Raw genomic sequence first — 22,746 nt, 5'->3', positions numbered from 1 at the left:
CTGAGAGATAGTCATCGTTCTTCTTGTGCCCTGCAGACACCAAAAGACATAATTTAAATACACAGCAGACCTATTTATTAAACATTATCTCCAGTAGCCTGGGAGAAAGCAAGTTTGACCTTTCCTTTCTTCACCTTGTCATAAGTTTGAAACGTGCTTACACGGGGAGGCTCCTGGTGCCTACAGTACGACTGCAACATCACCTGAAATCCTGCAATAACAGATAATGCCATATAGTTTGCTTTAAGATAATGGTGACACTGTTAGTTGACAGTTTAAGCAATTTATTTTCACATATAGAGGAGCATGCCATAATTGCATGTATCGATGGACAGTTGATTCCACATTAATTAATCCAAATAAAAGCACAGGCTTAGATGTGGTTGCATGTATCCACTTATCTGCTTGAGAAGATTTTTTCAGCCTATCATACTAAATATCGAGATTATAGACAAGCTATTAATAACAGTCCAGGGACAGTACATTTAAGAATTGAAACTCTGCTGAACTGAAATGGATTTAGTCTGCTTTTGAAAATTAAGCACATTCTTTGTAACAGAGAGGTAATGTTTGACCACTTTTGTCATTCGGCTTAAAGGTTAGGATAGTTTAACAAGAACCAAACAGCGAAAAACCAATGGCGAGGGTACACAGGACCTAAATGTGATATGTAGCATTTGAATGCCACCAGTGGGTGCAATGTTGCAGTTTTATCCTCAGAGTAAACAAGGTATGTACCTCACCTCAACAGTACCAGTATAAATGGGTTGCATTGTGCATATGATGAAGCACTGCTGAATGCCCTAGATAAAGGAGTCTGCTAAGCAATTTTCTAAAAGGAATATAATTCCATTTTCCACAAACCAAGTACATCAGCAGTTCTCCAAACTTCCTTAACTCATGGCCCACTAAATGAACGTATATTTGACCATGACCCACCCTTTGAAATGTAGCCTAAAATATAACCAAATGTAAAATTTAAATGGTATTTAATGTGTTCTTTAATTTGACTGTTGTTAATGCCAACGGAAATTGTGTACAATATACAAGTATAATTTGTATTTTTTGCCTCAGCTCAACCAGCCTCGAAACCATATTTTCATATTACACATTACATTTGTGTATATGTATGTTTGTACATTTGCACGTGCAAACAGCAAAAACAGTTGTGTAAGGTGTTATAAGAACTACTTATAACAGTTATTTGAAATAAACACTCTCCCCCCATCCCCTAATTGCGTTACACTTGCATTTTGGTTTGTATACAAGTTACCACAGAACATGAGTAATCATGCTAGGCAGCCTTAGCTGCAACTGCTTCTTTTAAGCAACTAGATGTGGCACAATGAATTTGATTAACACTGTCTCAAAGACAATATTGCTTTGAAGCAAGGAGTAATAAAATACAGAAAAGAGGTTTTACTTAAATTAAAAACTATAAATAAAATGCATGTTATATATAATGGGTCTATGTTTTATGCCAGAAATTGGTCCCATAACAGTTTTAGCAAGGTCAATATTTTGTATGGGTTGTCACTCTTCCGTCTTTATTTTCTCCATTACCTCAGTTAAGCATCAGCTTCAGCCGAGATGCACAGCACAATTTCCGCTTATTGTTGCTACTGTGACAGTCCTCAGCCAGCATGCAAGCTGTCTGGGTAACTTAGCTGTCCAACCAGATAGAATTTCTTTGAATTGTGGGATCTGAAATAGTAATTTAATATAAGCCTGCATGATTCAGTAAGCTGGCAAACTAACCTTGTTGCCCAGTGATGGTTCTCATTTTTATCTGGCATTTTTACCAGATTTTTCTGGCATCTGCGCAGGGCGTCTATATGTTTTTTCTCCATTTTACAAAAAAAAAAAAAGAAGAGTGATCGACAGGGTCCTTGCTGTCCTCTTTACTCCCTGCTGCGGATACATTGGAGTATGACTTGGACAAAAGTGAAGTGTTTTGAATTTATGGGAATGGCTCTACCGAGCTGTTTTGATGGCACACTAGCACACTGTCTCCTAATCCTACCCCTCTGGTGATGGCGGTCAGATGCTGTGCAGTTACTGGCAGTTATGTCACTTTCACTGGAAGGCTCCCCACTGCTGGGCCACGTATTTTCCACTGTCATGCTTCGACTGGGATGGGATCTCACATGATGTTTCTTGCTGTTGCCCCCCAATTATCTGTGAGGAGCCCCAGCTACTTACCCAACAAGCACTGATCCTAGACCTCCTAAATTTCGGGAACAGACACTATTGTGGCTACAATCAGTGACAATATTTTCCAGCTATATATCTGTACTATCCCCGTGGCTCTTCATCTTAGGGTAGTTAGATGTCTATGACGCAGCATTTCTCTCGTTCATTTATGATCTTGTCCTGGTAACTCGTTTAACCAGCGCCTTCCGTGCTTTATTTTGATCACACTATAACCATTAAATAAAGCGGAGAGGGGAGTGCATTGAAATAAATTACATTATCGTGCTTCTATTATAGCATGTTACTTTATTTATTCATGTGATTTAAATGATTAGTTATGAGTTATGAATTGATGGAATACATGAAAATATTTGCAAGTAGTAGCTAAAAAACTGCCATTTTGACATAACTTGCGAATGTCGGGTTGCGGAGGTTTGGGAAGGTGAAATTGTTGGGGTTTATACTTAGGCTACATAGTGGTTTTCGCTTGCGCACCGTTGGTTGGTTATAGAACGCTGTCAGCGGCACTTCGCAACACGTGATGCAGCCTACTATACCGACGCTTCATAAGTATGCAGACACACAGAGACCTCAGACGTTGCCGCCAGCAGGAACTCTACACATTTGGTGAGGCTTGCCTAAGAAACCACCGGTCCCTCGTTACAATAAAACAAATACATTCAGTCACACGGAGAAATAATTTATTGAAATACCTAACACTACAAGTTTCAGTTTCTTTTTATTTTTATTTTTTTGCTCAAAATAAACTGATTTTTGTGTAGTTAGGTTGGATTTCAGCAAGAGTACGGTTGATGTGCAAGGATTGGATCCACCTGGACAAATTATGTGAAGGTAAATAACTTCTACTGATGTGCTTTTATGCTCACTTTTTATTCACCCTAATTCATCCATGTTGTGATATTTACAATGGATTAACTTTAAATACCATTTGCATGTCTAAATGTTTATTATTATTATTATTATTATTATTATTATTATTGTTATTACTATTATTATTAGTTCGATGTTAGCTTGTAATACTGGTAGTACTGCCAAACTATTAAAGTTGCATTCATGATGCGGTTTAGTAGGATGATTGGGTTTTTGAATTCAATCGCCCCATTCCAACCTTTGCAAAGGCAAGATCTGCATTATATACGTGTATTTTGTATTTTTCACCCGTGACAAAGTCCGATGTTAAAAAACTTGAAGACAGTAAGTAAGATAAGGAAGAAAACGGAACATTTTTTCAGTAGGCAACTCCATATTTTCTAGCTGCCTTTCAGTACAGTGCCAAGTTGGGTGGCCACCCACATCCATTTTCATGCAACAGTCTGTACAATACACAATACTGTTGATGATATGATTTGTGATGTTTTAGAATTAATGCATATCGAAATTGGTTTCAGAAATGGAAATTGCGTGATTGAGCGTTCTTGAATCGGAGCGAAGATACTTACGTATCGGCGCTGTTATTGAGTAGGCTAGGCTTTTTGAAGTTGTAAACGATGTTGTTGAATAATCCGTTTTAGCTGGGAAACTAATTGTATTTCACGCTACCATTTTATTGGCAATTAGACTATTAATCACCTTTTTAAAACCGGTTTATGATTGCGGTAATATGGATATAACAGCCGCTCTCATGTGCATTAGCAATTTGTCATCGTAAAGTAATGCAAAATATATTCGCACACTGCCTTGCGAAAGAAGCGACTTCATAATCCCTTACTTTTGTGTATTTGTGAGAAGCAGCGCCCTCACGAAGCCAAAACAATTAAAGGAGCTCAACATTAGAGGACGACAAGCCTCGTGGACCTGTTTTGGATCTGCGATGTGAAATTTCGTAATTAAGTCAAGATGGAATCAATTATTTTGTCTCTAAAGAACAAGAAAAGAAGAAAAACCATCCACTTTTCTTTCTTACTATATTAAATTTCATTGTGTATGATTTATCAGTTAATACATCGTTTATTAGGCTATAATATATTAAAAATTTTAAGATGAATAAAAAAAATAAAAAAAACAATTAGGTATTGTGTTGTATATAGTGTTATTTTTCGAAAGAATAAACCCTGCACGTTTATAATTAGTAATCAGTCTCATTTTCATTGTTATGCGCCAGACGTTTCTCGAGAACGACTCATGTAAAGCCCGTTATCACAGCAGGCTATATGTGGCAACACAAATATCAACAATTATCAATTGCCCCACCAAGACATTACAGTTAGTCAACTTAACATGCGAACGAATGGTTATCTCTTAAAGGAGTATGACGGTTAAGTCGAGGAAGCCTGCGATTGTACCATGAATATACATTTTGTGTCCAAAGTCAAATGGTTTTATCTCAGATATCTGGAATTTAACGAATCACAGCCCTTTATTTTTTCTTATGTTGTAATTTCATAATACATGAAAGCTATGCAAAGACATTCCATTTCAGAAATTTTACTTATTCAAATCTGATTGTTCCAGTGTTTTTTCTTTGACTTTGAACTATTCTGCATCCATGTACAGAATGTTCTGTTATTTCTGAAACAAAGGATTTTCAGGCTTCCACAAACAGCCTTCCATTTTGTTTCTGTAGGCTCCCCTGGATACATCTTAGGCTGCGCTGTCTCTCTCCTAGAGAAGCAGCCATGAAGACGGTATTGGGTGACGTTGCCGACACCACTTTCCGGACAATAACCTCTGGGTTGCAGTTCCTCGGCTCCAACGATGTCAATTATGATGACTCCACCATCGATGCCGATTTCACCAAGGGTGGCTACCCTTTACAGAAGCCTCTGTCTGCCTTCCGCAGCAATTCCTTTCCTGGCAAAGTGCCGGGAGACGAGGAACTCATCCTCAAAGGCATCCCTTTCTACCCGACCAATGTCACAGACATTCTGGGCAACAGGAGCACCTTCGGGGAAGAGGGCAGCACCATCCAATGCGGGGAGAACTTCATGGACATGGAGTGCTTCATGATCCTCACCCCCAGCCAGCAGCTGGCAGTGGCGGTGATGGCGCTCACACTGGGCACTTTCACGGTGCTGGAGAACTTGGTGGTGCTGTGCGTGATCCTCCACTCGCGCACGCTTCGCTGCCGACCATCTTACCACTTCATCGGCAGCCTGGCCGTGGCCGACCTACTGGGAAGCGTCATCTTCGTCTACAGCTTTCTGGATTTCCACGTCCTCCACCGCAAGGACAGCCCCAACGTTTTCCTCTTCAAGCTGGGCGGGGTGACAGCCTCCTTTACCGCCTCCGTGGGAAGCCTGTTCCTGACCGCCATTGACCGCTACATCTCCATCCACAGGCCCCTGGCCTACAGGCGCATTGTCACCCGCACCAAGGCCGTCATCGCCTTCTGCATGATGTGGGCCATCTCCATCATCATCGCGGTGCTCCCCCTGCTGGGCTGGAACTGCAAGCGCCTCAAGTCGTTGTGCTCGGACATCTTCCCCCTCATCGACAAGAACTACCTGATGTTCTGGATCGGGGTGACCAGCGTGCTGGTCATTTTCATCATCTACGCCTACATGTACATCCTGTGGAAAGCTCATCATCATGCCGTGCGGATGCTTAGCCGCACCTCTCAGAAGAGCCTGGTGGTGTATTCGGCGGATGGCACCAAAGTGCAGACCACTCGGCCGGAGCAGACCCGTATGGACATCCGGCTGGCCAAGACACTGGTGCTCATCCTGGTGGTGCTGATCATCTGCTGGGGCCCCGTGTTGGCCATCATGGTCTACGACCTCTTCTGGAGGATGGACAACTTCACCAAGACGATCTTCGCCTTCTGCAGCATGCTCTGCTTGCTCAACTCCACCATCAACCCCATCATCTATGCCCTGCGAAGCAAGGACCTGCGCCACGCCTTCTTCAACGCCTTCCGAATGTGCCGAGGCAGCGCTCAGCCGCTGGACAACAGCTTGGAGTCCGACTGTCAGAACAGGGCCAACATTTCCGCCAACAGAGCCGCGGAGAGCTGCGTAAAAACCACTGTGAAAATAGCCAAAGTGACCATGTCGGTCTCCACGGAGACATCTGCGGAAGCTGTCTGACTGGCAGTCTCCAGATGCTGGTGAAGCAACCTTTGATTCTCACAACCCAGTTCTGCGCTCAAAATGTCACGGCCCATTCAAAACATGAGAGATGAAAAGGACAGTCTACTGGCCTAACGACCAGGTTGTAAGGAGGAACTATCACATGAGAGGGTCATGAAGTTGACTGACCAAAACAACACGAAGGCAGATCATTGCTTCAATGTGTCTTTTTCGCTGAACTGTGTGCCAGTGTAGTGTTACAGTGCTTGCCTAAGTGCCAAACTGATTTCTAGACTGAAGGAGGAACGTGATGCAGAAAGTATGGAAACGATTTCAAGCTGCTGTCTTGTCCTCTGTTGTTCTTCATTATGTACTCTGTTCTCTTCAAGTTATCTCATCATAGATTTGGTGGTACTGTGGGTGAATTCATGAAGGGTATTTTTTTACTGTGAAATCAGGTTCTCAGAAATGATATCTTTACTCATGGGATAAGGGGCTATTGACATTTTTTAATGATATATGTTAATATATAAATATATAATTTAGATATCAATATGTACATATTCTGTAGCAGCCATGCCTTCATGAAATTAACAACATACTGTAAATTGAGTCGTTCGGTTGCAATGTTGTACTGACTGTGGTCCGGCTTTGTATAGAAATATGCTTAATTCACAAATGATAACAAAAAATACGCTTGAAGAATGGGAATGTACTGATATCAAACATGAATATTATTAAAAGATGCAAGTGACAGTATATTCTTACAAAAAAGAAAGCACAATTATAGAAGTTTTTTTGGTTTTTTTTTACAATAGAATCATTATCATACGAGGGTATTTGTATTGCTTTGTTTATGGTTTTACCCTCTTAGTAGGAATACCTATTTATTTGGTTGTGAATAAATGAAGTGTGCATCGGCAATTAAAAGCAGAATTTAATGATGTCATGGGAGATTTTTATACCTTTAATCACCGATAATAATTAGAAGCAAACAAAGAAATCAGAAATATCAAAAAGGTCAACTTCTCTTGGGTTGACTAAGGAGGTACAGTACTGTTCATTTCATTCATCTTGTTTGGTAAAGGAACTTCTTTGTACATACAAGATAGTGAAAGTCTTTTGGCTATCATTTTAGGCCTTTCATAAGATACATTTAGAGTAAAATTAAATATGTATCTAGAAATCGTATCATGGGAAAATATCATTTTCGACATATCAAGAGCACACTTGGAAGACTATTGGTGCAAGGACGTGTAGTCTTCAAGTTCTGGATTGTGATGATTGAACATATGAGACATTAAGGGAGGCCAGGGTAGTTCACGTATGTAAGTCCTTCAGTTTGAACATGTATAACTTTGGCTTTCCGACCATGAATGAGAGGTTCATTGTCTATCAGCAGTCATTCACTCTCATTCGACCGTAACGTGACAAGGCACTTAAAATGAAAAGAATGAACATTTTATTGATCAACAGAAGCCAATTTATCTTTTGGCATTCTTGTGTATATCTGTCAATATTTTGTTTGCTGCAGATGGGCAGGTTATTTTGGACATGAGTTTTTATTCTGCATTTCTTTTGACATCTGCGGTGAACGTGATTTAAACACATTGTAATTAACTCAATAGAAAATTGGAGTTTGCTGCCCTGTGGCAACCAGCTGGGGCTGAAAAAAAAGGATAAACAGCTTGCTATTAAAAAAATTACACGAGAGTTTAAAGCTGAAATGTATATAATCTTACTGTGTTGTTACAGTTATTTCAAGTGTGATTCAGTGATGCTCTTCTGTTGCCATTGTCTGTAGTAATATAAATTTTGAAGTATCAGAACAAGCTAGGAGAAAGCAGCAGGGCTGCAATATAAATTATAAATGAGTAATGCTTCAACCGTGAGCCTTTCCACAGCCTCCCACTGTGAGTGCACTAACAATGTGTGGTTCATCAAAGGTTTACCAAACGCTTGTACAGTATTAGATGTAAGGAGAGGTAGTTCTCAACAGCGGTTTAAAATGGTTCATTCGGTGAAACAGATGAGCCTCAACCAATACAACATACCTCTGTTTTAAACATGTTCAAGGTGTGGTCAAAGCACGATCACCATTTTATGTCTTAGTGAAGAACAAAAAGCATTGTTTGGTGTGCTGGCCACACTGTTGTAACCTTGAAAACCCCATACAGTACTGTTTAAAGGGAAATATTTTACCATTCATTATTGTTTCTTTTCTGTTGAACAGTTGGCCAACTGTGTTTTGAAAATGACTTATACTTAGGTGTAGTCAATGGTTGTCATTGAGATACATAGCTTACCGCTATTGTTTAGATAGAGTTTATTTTATTATCCTGAAGAAACGTGAACTTCCCAGGGGCTGGCCTTTGGGATTGAATCAAGTAATGAGCTGATTGATATGAAAGACCAAAAATATGATGGCACAATGCCTGGCTTTCTCCTTTTTTCAGCAAAATCTAACTTAGCATTAGTCAACAAATTTGTGTGAAAGCCCGCTGTAATTTTTATGTACTGTATGACACCTTTTCTAGAGCTTTTACAAACCTCAATGAAACATTAAAGTTTGGCCTGACATGACAGGACATTCAGGTTTGAACTAGCTCGATTAGCAGTGTTGTTCTGTAGCCATTTAGCTTGGTGTATAACTATTAAGAAAACTGTGTTTCAGTGCAGATCATTCCCACTCCTGATGCGGTGCTGTGCTAGAGGTCAGCTCATTGCCATTATGTGGCTTCTGTACCAAGGTCGCATGTAAGGAGTCCTCTGAAAAAGTCATGTCCAAAAGCACTGGACATTTGTGTTTGACGTATCGCAATGTAGTCTGTTACCAAGCCTTTGAATAAAGTCACAGCTGGTTAACATGGAGTCAAGTGTTGCTTAGTTCTGGAATGGAGAATGTTGAGGAAAACTATTTGTTTGTTTGTGTGTGTGTTCCGGGAGAAAAAAGGGGGGGGGGATGAGGGGGGGTATCTGTTATTCACAGCCAGTAGGTTATTTCATCTGCGATCTTGGTCATTGCCATGGATAATTCCTAGATCTATCTCGCCCTCTTGTGGACAATAAGTAGTAATACTGCATCACGCTTCATGATCCAGCAATATGTTTCTATAATACTCTCCTATTAAATTAACTTTATAGAGAACATTTTATTGGTTACATCCTGGGGAGTTAATATTATACAGTGCAAAGGGTGGTAATATAATGAATGCCTAAAGGTTTTCAGGAACAATTACATATTCAAAGTTAAGGGTGGTATTTGCAACGGAAGCCGCATTGTTGCATTTTTGCCATTTCCGCGATTTCCGTGATTTTTCGGCCGTTTTGGATAACTGTCAACCTTAACGTTATTTGTATAGGCATATGCATTTTAACAATATTGCCAAATGCTGGGAGAAACACATTACTAACGTTTACAGATTCTTTTTTTTTTTGTAATGCAATTTGTCTATTTCTAACTTTCTGCTAAATTAAAGAAAGAACATCATGCATTCAGTGATTAAATGCACCAACCTCAATGCATTTTAGGGAGGTGTCTGTACTTTTGCCTGTCTAGCAATCCTTTAAGTTAGTTCAGTGTTTAATGTTAATTGTGTTCAGCTAATTTTGACATAGCATCATCTTCTGGATGGTCCAAGTGATTAATTGAAAATAAATAGCCACATTGTAACAGGCATGCATAATACAATTGGTCTGCGTAGTGGGCTATTTGGTTTGAAAAAGCTTAACAAAAGCAGCTTTCCTCGTCGACTTGGACATTACCACAACTCACTTCACGTGAAGTTATGAAGCTGCTTGTGGCCACAGCCTTCTTTCATAAATAAAGCTCTATGCTTCATAATCTGAGGATGTGGCTGGTCTCACGTTACCACTGAAAATGTGTTACCTTGACTAACATTAGTATGTGCCAAAAAAACCTCCACACAAGCATTATAGTTTTCATTTACTGTTACAATTATTCCATCCCTCTATTACACTTATACCGACTAGGGTGTATGAATGTAACTTCGGACTGCTTGTAATTAAGTTTAAGTGGTATCCAACTCGATTGAGTTATGAACGTAATTGAAACTACTTGGACTACTAACATGTCAAAGCTATTTGGAGTAAAATTTTATTGTGTTAGGCTAAATATGTTTTGAGTAAATGAGCAAAATCTAAAAACGGTTACATTTGTACCAACTGTACCCTCTGTACTCTGTGCTGTACTGTACCCTGTCTAAAATTCAAATGGGCCCAACAATGAGGCTACCCAGTAATATAAGCAGAGCAACTATGCATCCACAGCTCAGCATAAGGAACAAGTAGTTCAAGTTATGTAATTCTAAATTTCTCTCCACCATTTTGGATTTAATACGTCTGTTGTAGGTCATTGTGGTACCACTAGATGGCAGGTATCTGGGTAGGAATCCGAAAAGAGAGCACTACTCACTTGCAAACTCAAATTTCATTGTAAATAGCTGTCCAGTGCTGTGGTCACAATGTGTGAATGGATTAAATTAATTTCTTGTCATATAGCAATGCTGTGATATATGTTTATATTCATCAAAAAAATTTTGTTTTTGTGTAGGAGTTAGGGTTAGGGTCGTAATAGACTGTATCAGCTACAAAATTTCTTACACCAACAAAAGGACACAGTAATGGTTTCCAAAACAACATACTCAAATTTTGCAAGTATTGGTATTCCATACGTAAATCTCTTACTGCTGCAACATTTTTTATAAATCTTCCTTTGAAATATTTTGCTATTTTTATTTCATTTTAACAGACGTAGTTAATTGTCAATGTCAACAAATTCAGTATTTTAAAAATACAGGGCAAGTAGTAAGTTTATAGACATAATTATTCACACACACTACATTTTGCAAATTAAAGTACAGTGTTTAGTGAATTAGCTAGTGAGAACATTTTACTTTGTAAAGGCAGAGCTTTTTTGTTCGTTTTTAGATTGAACAATTAAAAACTTCACACACTGGACGTACATTTATAAATATATTGAAAAACACTTGAACCTGTCACTGATTCAATAAACATGAAGTTCATCAATGTAAGGCTTTAAGATGTATTTTTAAGAAAAAGAAGCTTGAAAAATGTATCATTAAATAAATCATATATATTTATTAAATGTTTACCTCTCCACAAGGTGTGTATTTTCATCATTCTATTGAGATAATGCAATAAAAACCTTCAATTTTATAAATCTTCAGTCACCAGAGGGAGACTTTGAGCGGTCAGGGATTCAGAAAAGCACTTCTCTCACTCTCTCCTTAAAGCCTGTATTCTGTATATTGGTGGAGACATCATTACCTCAGCAGGAATTTGTCTCCCTCACTTTGGATCCCAGCCTGCTGACACTTGACCAATCACTACATCACAACACAAGCAGACGCTAGCAGAGTCAGTGCTAGCCAAGGCCGAGCACCAGTTACATGGATTTCCTGTCCTGCAACTGTACAATTATGCAGGGGAACTAGAATGCCCTAAATGAGCTATTTTGCTCATACTAAATGAGTCCACGTGATGAAGAAAATGTACTCATGAAATTACAAATGTGACAAATAGTACATTTTGTGAAAAGCCATTATATATGACGGTATATATATCGTTCTATGCAGTGCTTCCTCATTCTTGTTCATTTTTTGACATTTGTTTGGGAAATTAAACTGCTGGAATGAATACCAATGGATTTTTCCTGCTTTTATGCTTTTGTACACAATATTCAAATAGTCTGACAATTTCCCTTGCATTACCAATAACTAACTAAAAATAAATAAATGCTGAAAGCATAGTATTTGCCTTTGATATGTATTTTCTGCAGTACATTGTCTTAAGTTTTAAATAGGTCAAATACTCTCTGCTGCATGGATGTCCTTAATGGGTATGCACGTCACATCTCTCGCAGTATAGCACCTCTATGATGGATTTTCATGTCAGACTGCTGCAAGGATAGCCAGGGGGGTTTACAGTGTAAAATAAAACCATCCACTTCTTTTCACCATGGAAACTATCTCCTTCATAAACTGGAGATCTCATCACAGGCAGGATTGCAAACCAAAGTGAGAGCACGGGGCATGTGTTTACCTTGTCATTTTAGATGTTTTATAGCCAGTCACTTGCTAAAGCAGCAGAGTATACCCACATACCTTGCTTGCCCTTTAATTTTATATTTACGTTCACTCCGGCAGTCTAGATTGGCTTTTACAAATGAATGTTCAAGAACACAGGTCAGCCTTGCCCTTACTTCTCGCATCTGGATTCTGAAGTTAAATTACAGTCATGTGATCCTCAGATCCAGTGTTGGAGGTCCCTAGAGAAGGTCAGCCTGTACAGGGAGTAGAAAGGCAGAACTGAAGGTTGCGTGTGAGAGAGAGACAGGGAGAGTGGGTAGGGAGGGATTGATCTTTCCATGCACTGCTCCCTCTGTATAGATGTTCAGCTGGTTAGTTTCCTGGACCAGGTCCTGCACATCTGCCAATGCAGCTGGGAGCCCTCACTGTTAGTGACACCAGATGGGAGACATGTGGCTGGGCTTCATCACTACATATGTCGCAGGGACAAACTGTGCTAACTAAACCATTCAGAAGACAGATATGCCTGATAATATGTACATCTCCTGGGGCTCCGTTGTCTAAGTGCACGTGATTTGATTCATTTCTATTAATACATAGCACAAGTTGTATCACTAATTTGGCTGTCTGTGGGTATTTGGTGGTTTGGTACTGTGTAAGAGTTTGGTGCATTCTAAATTTAGTATAGGTCATGATTTCGTAAGTAGTGACTTGCATTGCTCTGAAATTTGATGTAATAATCCATTAACAGTCTGGACACCCTTAAATTCAACATGTAAAACCATTTTAACGATTCCAGCCTGCCTGGCTACCTCAGCTGAATTTTCGGACCTTCTGGACCGCCCTAGCGCATTCTGTGTGCGCCAGAAAGGTTTGCATATGCACACGTGTTCAATGGTTTGCGTTTGTGTGATGAAAAAAATAAGCTCATAAAGTCATAAATGAGTCACTGATGTAGCCATGGTTACCTTTAAGTAAAAACAGATGTCACCATCCTGCCAGTATGTGTCAACATTTCAACACCTGCTCCACACACTCCTCTTCCCCTTCATCTTCATTCGGTCCGAGACACGTAGTGGAGGAGCAAGTCCTGGAAGTCTGATGTATGTTGCGGGGAAGGTAACCAATTCATAAGCAGACTAACGGGTTATAATTATTTGAATACATTGTGTTCCAAGTCAGTATTTCAGGGCATATTAAAAGTTAATTGAAATTCCATACAGCATGCACTGCTTTTGCATTCCATAATTCATCCTTGAAATTTTTTTCTGAGGTTTATGTGGCTTTGATGACAAGATTACCACTGAAAAACTTAATGAATTCAAAAAGCAAAACAAAAAAAACTGAATTAAATCTGTCCATAATCCTTTGTTGCACTTTCTTTTTTTGCCTGATAATTCGGTGTGTAACATGTTGCACCATTGGTCTATATGACAAAAACAGAGTATGCCTTCAGTAAATAACCTAGACAAATTTACATTCTGAAAGAAAAATATCACCATTAAAAATCTTGGTTAGATTGGGTTTTGTATCTGAAATGTTGCTGCACTGTTGGCAGGAACGAACAGCTATTTATAACTGAATAGGGTGCAGAAGTCAGCGTCTTACTTCTACTAACAACTCTGGTGAGTGGCAGGTAACGGAGTTTCAGTTTCAAATATGCTCAGATGAGAGAAGCTCAGATGCTTACTGCTGAAGCCTTGTGACTCAGTGAAGCGTCGTCATGAACGTTAAAAATGGCTAGTGTCAAACACGAAAACCCCCTTTAAAGACCCACAGCACGCGAGAGTGGGCTCCTTAGCAACGTGCTTTGTTGTCTTGTGAACTCGCCTGAACATATGTGGGAGTGTGCTGTCCTTCGCACAAGTCTGTGCTGGAAGCTCAGATGAAGCTAATCTCTGAGCTCATTCATGACAAAAGCCTTTTAGTACCCAACATAAGAAAGCTTTGAAAGTTTCCTTAGGTCACCGTTTCCCAACCTTGTTCCTGGAGATCTACAGTGCTGTAGGTTTTCAGTCCAACCCTAACAAACCACACACTTGATTCAACAGCTAGAGATCTCACTGAGCTTCTAATTAGTAGAATCACATGTGCCAGACTAGTGTTGAAATGAAAAGCAAAAGGATGGTAGATCTCCAGGAAGTGTAAACAACCCTGATTTAGATGGCACGATCTGATGTTAGTTTCCATGGTTGTTAACAGACCATACGATGCAGAAATATGCAACACTTTAGGTCTTTGAACAGAAATCCAAGAACGATATCATTAGTTTTGTACCCCAGAACTTTAATATTCACCCAGCGGAAAAAACACTCCTACACCATCCAAATGCTCCTTTCATCCAAGTTGTGCCAGAGTTCAAGGTATCTAAAAACTGCTAAGGATATGCCAGACCTTATTTGCTCTCTGCATAGCGTTATTTTTAAAGGTCTGAAACAAAGACTGCAAGTCTATAACCAACAGAAAACTGTTAATCTCAGTTTGAACCAAAGAGCAGAATTAGAAGCAGACCTAATCTGTAGTCAATATTCACAGACAGAAAGACGATTGTAATAACAGCTAAATATAAATACATGTAAAACCGCATAAAAGGAATTTCCCTTCAAAGTGTGTTGCATAAATATATTCTGGATATAATTATGATTCCACTAATGGCTTTGGATTCCACTAATACAATGAAAGGTATTAAACAGCAGTAACCTTCCATTCACTTAAACTAAGAAAGAGTCCATGTGATGCATTACATCAGAAAAGATCATTTCATTTTCTAGTGAAAAGCACACTGGACCAAAACTGACCAAAAGGCATGCCAACTTTCAATAAGGGCTTGTACTCCATTATGCAGAATCTGCTTTAAGCGTGCAAGTATGCCTAGCAGAATTATATACTGCATGGGCAAGGGATTTAAAAAGAATGGACATACTGCTTCCTTAATGGAAATTCCACTCATGAAAACCATATAAAACCGTACGTCTTTCTGGTCATCTACTCCCATCCACTCTTGCAAAGTTCAAGGATTAACTTACTGTTCCATGGTCTCATCATGAACAATACTGCTTTCATAACCAACCACTGAGCACTGCACTCCATACAATAGATAAAGCTGATAAGTATTCATTAGGAGTCAATTCTAATCAGGGCTTCATGTTCTGTTACAACTGCCTGAGGGTCTTATGAAAGTCTGCTCTATAACCAACTGACAGGACCACTGTACTGTGTGCTGACCTTCCAGAGTCATAAAGTTGCGAGAGGAGGAATGGAATTCTTCATGCGCTAAATTAATGAACAGAATATTAAATGTTAGTAACTGGCAAGGCAGGGGTGACCAGAGTACAGAGTACTCGGAACACATTTTGATGTAAACGTTTTATTGGTTTTCCCCATCCAAAACTCAACTACACTACATGGGCAGTAAAATTTTTCTATGAGCAAAAACTAGAGGAAGAAAGTAGTTTGACTTGAAATAAATAAAAAAAACTGGGAGAAAGAAAAAACAAAAAGTCACTTAATAAAAAGGTGATTCCAACAAATGCCCAGACAGACCCAAGCTCTTGGGAGACCAGTACAAAAGATCACTCGGGAACACGCTCAACTTTCCTTACGCACACCACCTTCTTCCCATGCCTAAGATATGTTTATTTGCGACAAAAATAAAATAAAAATTACATGGCATTCTACATTGCTTTGATACACAAAAGAAAAAATTTTTTTTTTTTTTTAATTTTCTTTTTTAAAAACTCAAATGATGGCAGTCGGGAACGCCTGACGTCTTTATAAAAGGAATCAGAGAAAGCCTAATCATTATTAATACAGCAATCGAAACATAGGAGGCCACTGGTAGAGTAATGGGTAGGTAGCAGAGGTCCGTATACGTATCGACAGTGGGGAGCACTCCGAATACCAGTTGCTGCAGAGAAAAAAAAAAAGTGGTCACCACTGACAGAAGCTAGAAACAGCCTGTTCCCACAGGAGAAATATGGCACTGCTACAAGTCCGACTACATCGGCAAAGTCTCTGGAAAGGGCATTTGCAGAGACTCGGCTCAACAGCTCGCAGCAATCGAAGGGGGAAACTGGCATCCCAGCAGACAGCGGGTCTCACTCAGGAAACATCTGGAGGACACAGAGGGGAGAGACGTGAGCTGGTCTGATAGCACCATCTTCCCTGCGCAACCAAGACCATAAACAATGAGGAAATACGGGCTGCACTCCCCAATAATTAAAAAAACTAGTTTCAGACACAATCAACAATAAGAGCAACTACTCTAACAAATGTTCTGGGGAGGAAAAAGATCCCCACATATCAGGTGCTCAAGCTGTTAGACACAGTGACCTAAGCTAAAAGTGGAAGCTAGACAGTTCGCTCTCTCCATTCCATTTGTAGTCTTCCCATCAGAGATGTCTAATGACCCTGTAGATTATAATACATGTTTTCCCCCCACGGAGGGGCGATGGAGGGGCATTTCTACTCACAGCTAGCAGGTTGCTCTCCAAATCGTCGCATTAACTGATCATGTGTGAACTTCACAAAGGCATCATATTGTTCTAGAACAGAAAACACACAAACAAGGGGGATTAAAACCATACCAATTTATGACAGCTAAGATAGAGAATGGCTACTCAAATCCAGCCCTGGAGGGCTGCAGTTCAAGTTTTCCCCCAAATCTCTGCCAGCCATCAGCTTTCAGAAAGGGAAGAGGGAGGCTATCCTGTTCAATCAATGCAATGCTTACTGTTACCGGGTGGCTACGTGCTGGCAGGAAGTGCCTGTAGTCCAAGGAGAAAAAAACCCATTTCTTGACGGTCAACATGCTTGCTTGTTTTAAATCCAGTTTGCACTTGATTTTCTTTTTACACACATTATAAATAATCATTAGAGTAGACAGCATGTGCAGGACTGATATTTAATTGGACCAAAAACCTGCCTCCCCCCCCACCCCCCGAATTAGGTTATACATTGTCTTTCTGGATTTGAGATAAGCACTAGTGAGCTATGGCACAAAGGATTTACTGCTCAGCACAAAGTTTGATTAAGGCTCCTGCATCACAAACCTGCCAATTTTGAAGTCAATATCTCCTCGTACTCTTCCCGAACTTTGTCTTCACGTTCTTTTAATAGACGTTCGCAGATCATCCCAACTTGTCTTAGGGTGAATAACGGCTGCTCTTTCCTCGATGGAGATGAAGCCCCAGAGGATGTACCTTTAAGATTTACAACAGAAATCACATTTAAAATCTGCTAATGTTTTCACTTTCGAATTGTTCATAGAACCACAGGAAGTCCTCGCACTGCCAAGTATAACCATTGTCTCTCAGATAGAAAAAAACTGAGAATAAATTTAAAACAGGAAATTCATGACACCAACCAGCTGTCTTCATTAGAAAAAGGAACAATTCTCAGTCTTTTGCATTAGCAACAGGCATTAGGCACCACCGTGCTGCTTTAAGTGTCTAACACACTATGCAATGGAAGACAGACCTGGCAGGGAGGACCCACTCAAAATGGACGAATGGGGGTGCGAGTCCAGGGAGCAGCTCCCGTCGGTCTGCTGAAAGCTGTTCTCCAGGTGCCTGCGCTTCTGCATGCGCTTGTACTCCTGCTTGATGTTGTTCAGGATTTGCTCTGGAGGAGGAGGATAAAGGAATATTGGTTTACAGGAGAAGTGCACAACTCCATTTATGGAGGACCAATGTATGACAGCATTATTTTGTCTGCCCCGAACATCAAATGAAGTGAAGAACTGTGCTAATTGAGAGTATGAAATACACAAAATCCCTCTTTACAGACAACTTGGTGACACAATAAGATTAAGTAATGCCTTAATACAGCACATAACTCTGTGACTGCCCAAATAAGGCTGTTGCATGTAGTCAATTCGGCTCAGCACTGAAACAACTACCTCAAGTGGCTTCACAACTGTTTACATGGCGTTGCTATAGCTGCCAAAGAGCCATGTCTGCTTTCACATTTAAGACTAACACATGCATATGCTACCTACAGTTTAAAAGTAGCCAAGTAGTACACAACGTACTCAAAACAGAGAGCAGAGACCTGACAGGCATTTTTAAGCATTACAAAAGACAGCAGGAGCTGGACCACCAACAGGACAGTTTAAAGAACATTTTTCAAAAAGAAACAAACAAAAAAAAAAAAAGTATCACACTTGAAATACCAACACAGTGGATACTGGGGCATTTTGAAAGGGATACATTTTAATAAACTATCAATAAGATATTTTGTGAATTTGTACATAAATAAATATGTCAGTCAAGACAAAATGCCACTGCCAAATGTCCTTAGCCCATCAGAAACGGCACTGGAGAAGTGTCAGAAACACAGAAACAGAACCGTAACCCCATTGAGTACTATGCTGCTTCTGTGAAGCTTCAGGCCCTGTCACACAGACACAGCAGATATATAAGCATGCACACAGATGGTCTGTTGTTTGTTTTCATTTGTGCAAGGAACACTAGGCAATGGATCACATCCAAATAGTTGGCAGATGATAAATCAACATAACCTCATTTTATTGAGAAATAAACTTTACTTTATTCATCCTTTATTTATCCAGGTTGGTCCCACTGAAAAAAAAATTCCTTCTCCAGAGGGCCCCAGGCAACAAAAACTCTAAACGCATCCAATGTCAACAGTTCATTTTGTATTGGAAATTCAATTTAGTAAAGACAATTCCATCGTCATAAGCAGGGCTCCAGAGTGCGATCAACTGGTTGTATTGTGCAACTCTTTACAGTGCCAGTATAAATATACAGAAGACTCAATTCATTGATAGAAGACAATGACAGAAGTGGGTAGGAACAATGATACTGCAGCAACCCTCGTTGGTTGAAAATTGTTTGGTATGTCCTGACAGCTCTGTTGGAATGGGCAGTCTGCAATGTGTCACTGCAGGCTAAAGCCGGTTCCTGTTTTTGGTAGGAGCGGTTAGAAACAGTAACCTTAGCTAAAAGTGGAAGCTAGTCCGTTTGCTCTCTCCATTCCATTCATAGTCTTCCTGTCAGAGTTGTCTAATGACCCTGTGCATTATAAATGGAGAATAACAGTTTAACTGCCAAGCTAACAAGCTAGCCTACCCATCATGTTGTTTTATTGCATTATGCCACTCCTATTAAGTCAAGTGATCCTAATAAAACGCTTTCTTGAAAGATGAACAGACATTCGCCAACTTGTCTGTCTCGCTAACGCAGAACATAGCTCCAAAGTTATCTTTGTTACAATCCAATCACTCAAGATACAGGTTACCATTTTAAAAAACTAGGTTAATTAATATCACGTTAATTGACAGCTGACTGAATACTGTTTATATTCATTAATTCATTAAAATATTCATTTATATTTACTTGGGTTTTGTGCACTTACAATAATACCGAAAACTTTATACAAGCACATTTTATTGCAACTTATTTCTGCTAAAAAAGCTTTCTGCACTAAATCATACAAAGATATTAGGAGCCACCAGCTAAATAGCTAGCAAGTCGTGATAAAGTATAAGGAAGTGATAATCAGTATATTGTAAACTGTGCAAAAGTTTAATTCTGACAACGGACATAAGGACAACTGGGTTAGAGCCATATTAATGAGTTCACATTACACGCTACATTTAACTTCTTGGTTAATTCCAAAGGCATTGGTAAATATTACTGCCAACTGTTACCTAGCCAGTCACTACGTTAGTACCTCAGTCACCATCTACCCAACTATCACTCATTGTGTCACAGACCAGAAACTTCAACAACAACAAAGCAGCAATTGTTAGTTTGTGGTACATTGTAACATTGGCTAGCTTAGCACTATTGCTAATGCTCGTGCTAGTTACCCGACTAGCCAGCTACTTAGTTACACAAATGCCTATCGGTGAAGGTTTTACGCTAGGCCGCACAAGTTAGCCAATTTCGTGTCTAGTAGATAGCAAAGAGCAGGCCATTTTTACGATTTTAACACGGTAGGCTATTTAATGCGTTCATTTGCAACAAAAAAAGTCGGCCGATTGCTAGACATTTAGCCAGCGATCGTGCTAGCTAGGCAAGTAAAATTAATTACAGCTGTAACTAATGCTAGATTGCTAGATACTTACGTTAGAACTAATAAAGTGTACCTGTGACGAGCTAACTGGTCAAGTAAAGTAACGTCGTTAGCGAATGGCGAGCAGACCAGCTATTTAACGTTATATTTAAACCCCCCTATGCACCCGTCACATGCTTATTTAAGGCCTGTGTTATTGAATGAAGCCAAACTGCAAGCACGGATTTGCAGCGCTGTGTCCGGTTATGAGAAACGAGTTTGGATACTAGCTAACCTTCTCTCTGCCTAACACTAATAGAACATACAAACACATACATACACAATGCCAAAATCAAAGCTGGCAACTCTCGTTGCCAACGTCCAACATTTAGCCAGCTACCTTGTTAGCTAGTTAACTTAGCTAGCTAGTTAGCAAAACAACAAACCCCAAGACAGTGAAACCCACCCAGACAAGTGACTGGCGAAATCCACCGAGAGCGAAAATGAAATGCCGGCGTCGGTATTCTCTTTAAGTTAACTAGCTAATTTAGCCATTAATCTTTAATACTCTACTGACCTGTTGTGAGTCTGGACGACACCTCTCCAAATGGTGAAGGTTCCATGCGCAGGTATTTCTGAGGGGAAGAGGCGGAAGCCGATGGGGACATTGGGGCGCATCTCCTCCTTTTAGGGGACGCTGGGCTCATCAAAGGATCGAAATCCATAGTCCTTTTTAAAGTAGCTCCACAAGCCATTATTTCAAACCAATAAAAACAATTTAAAAGTGAAAATCAGTTCCCTGACTAGTAATGACGCTAAAATGAATACAACTGCGCCCTTCCAGCGGCTTCCTTAACTTCTCTCTAGGGAGGATTCCAAATTTTCAAAAACGCCTTGTCTTTTTCACCTTTCAGAGTCTCTCCTTCGTCCACTACTCAGCCCCTGTTGTTGGTTCGATGCTATATATTCTTTATCTCCTCTTTCTCTTACGGTTAGATTCCAATCACAAACAGATGAAAACGGATTCTTCCCTAAAATGAAAACTACCGTCGTCAACACGGTTATATTTCCTACCAGTCGGTCAACATGGCGTCAACACCGTCAAAGTTCAACGACGAGCTCTTGAGCATGCGCGAACAATTACAGCCAAGTAGGGACCTGTAGTTTTTTTTAAGTGATGTTACATTTGTAATTATTCAATATTACGTGTTATGTACTACATTACCCACAACGAGGTCAGAAAACTTGTTTCCGTTTTTTTTAAATTCCCCAATTGGCAAATTTGGCAAAGCCCATTGGTACGTTAGATTATTTTGAGCTGTTTGAATCAACAGAAAAACTAGCATTTGTATTACCAATATGGAAAGTGAAACCATTCAAAAGACAAACGTTGAAGTCCGACTGCGGAGATTTTTATGTCAAAATTGATCTTCCGCTGAAGAGGAGGTACATGTACGAGGGATATATTGGGGGTACACTCACACAACAAGGTTTCAATTGTCACACTACCATAAAGATACATTTGATTTATCTGCGTCCCGAATATGTTTTCAGAAATGATCTATAAACAATTTAAAAAAAAACCCTGATTCGTTTTCATCATTAAAAAGTATGGATAAGTCTTCTTAAAATCAAAATGGTCATTACAATGTCTCACACTTCAATATAACCTAGATTTTAAAATTAATCACATATTAGGCTATACATTTCTGTTCTCACCAATACCACCACAATGGCGTAAAAACATATGTTAATCTAATGGTGGTCATTCAGGAGTTTGTGCAAAACAGAACACCTGTGAATTCTTTGTAAAATGCATCTGCAACTGTTTTATCAGTTTCTAAATCTAGATGGCTACTGTGGAGAAAAATACAGAGTATAAAGCTGTGGCAATAGCAGTCGGTCAGATTAATTGCTTATGTGTGTTGATGATTTTTATTGATAATACAAATCTGTGTGACAATGTGAAATTGTTCAGGGCCGTGATTTTAATGTCATGTCTGACAGCTGGTCTAGTAAGAACAAGGCGCATAAATAACTCTATTATAAATTGTAACACACAACCTATTTCAAGTAATTCAACTGTATTGCCTCAAATTGTTGAAGGTCAGAGGTTAAAGGATTTGTCCCAATTACCATCATTTTGATTGTGCCCAAAAATTGCCAAAAAAAGTTTGAGAACCATTGGGTTAAGTGATAGTGACAAGAGGCATTGCAGTCTCTAAGTATGGATATTCATTCATATAATTCTGTAACAGAAGGCTTGAAACACATTATTTTCACACCAGCTAACAGCCCTGCCTTGCCTGTCCTGTTGCCAAAAACATTCTGTTCTTGTTACAAGAGATAGAAAAACACTGCTATGTATCAGAACATTTCAGGAGATACAGGATATGCAATACCAGTCAGAACAAGAGAGAACCTTTAAGCTCAGC

The 22,746-nt window shown here is 39.6% G+C and overlaps 2 protein-coding genes across 2 annotated transcripts; one reads left to right on the top strand and one right to left on the bottom strand.

Moving 5' to 3' along the window:
- Positions 1-2,718: 2,718 nt before the first annotated feature.
- Positions 2,719-9,092, top strand: cnr1 (cannabinoid receptor 1). The gene is made up of 2 exons (XM_035420300.1): positions 2,719-3,045; positions 4,778-9,092. Exon 2 carries the CDS (start codon positions 4,830-4,832, stop codon positions 6,237-6,239), a length of 1,410 nt encoding a protein of 469 aa, XP_035276191.1. The 5' UTR covers positions 2,719-3,045; positions 4,778-4,829; the 3' UTR covers positions 6,240-9,092.
- A 6,551-nt stretch (positions 9,093-15,643) lies between these two features.
- On the bottom strand, positions 15,644-21,424 carry akirin2 (akirin 2). The gene is made up of 5 exons (XM_035424022.1): positions 20,889-21,424; positions 17,771-17,914; positions 17,344-17,493; positions 16,765-16,836; positions 15,644-16,404 (listed from the first exon to the last, which is right to left on the bottom strand). The coding sequence occupies exons 1-5, from the start codon at positions 21,064-21,066 to the stop codon at positions 16,394-16,396; spliced, it is 555 nt and encodes a 184-aa protein (XP_035279913.1). The 5' UTR covers positions 21,067-21,424; the 3' UTR covers positions 15,644-16,393.
- Positions 21,425-22,746: the final 1,322 nt, after the last annotated feature.

The sequence above is a fragment of the Anguilla anguilla genome, chromosome 6 (assembly GCF_013347855.1).
Source record: "Anguilla anguilla isolate fAngAng1 chromosome 6, fAngAng1.pri, whole genome shotgun sequence".
NCBI classification, from domain to species: Eukaryota; Metazoa; Chordata; class Actinopteri; order Anguilliformes; family Anguillidae; genus Anguilla; species Anguilla anguilla.
This window is presented reverse-complemented; position numbering and strand designations above follow the sequence as displayed.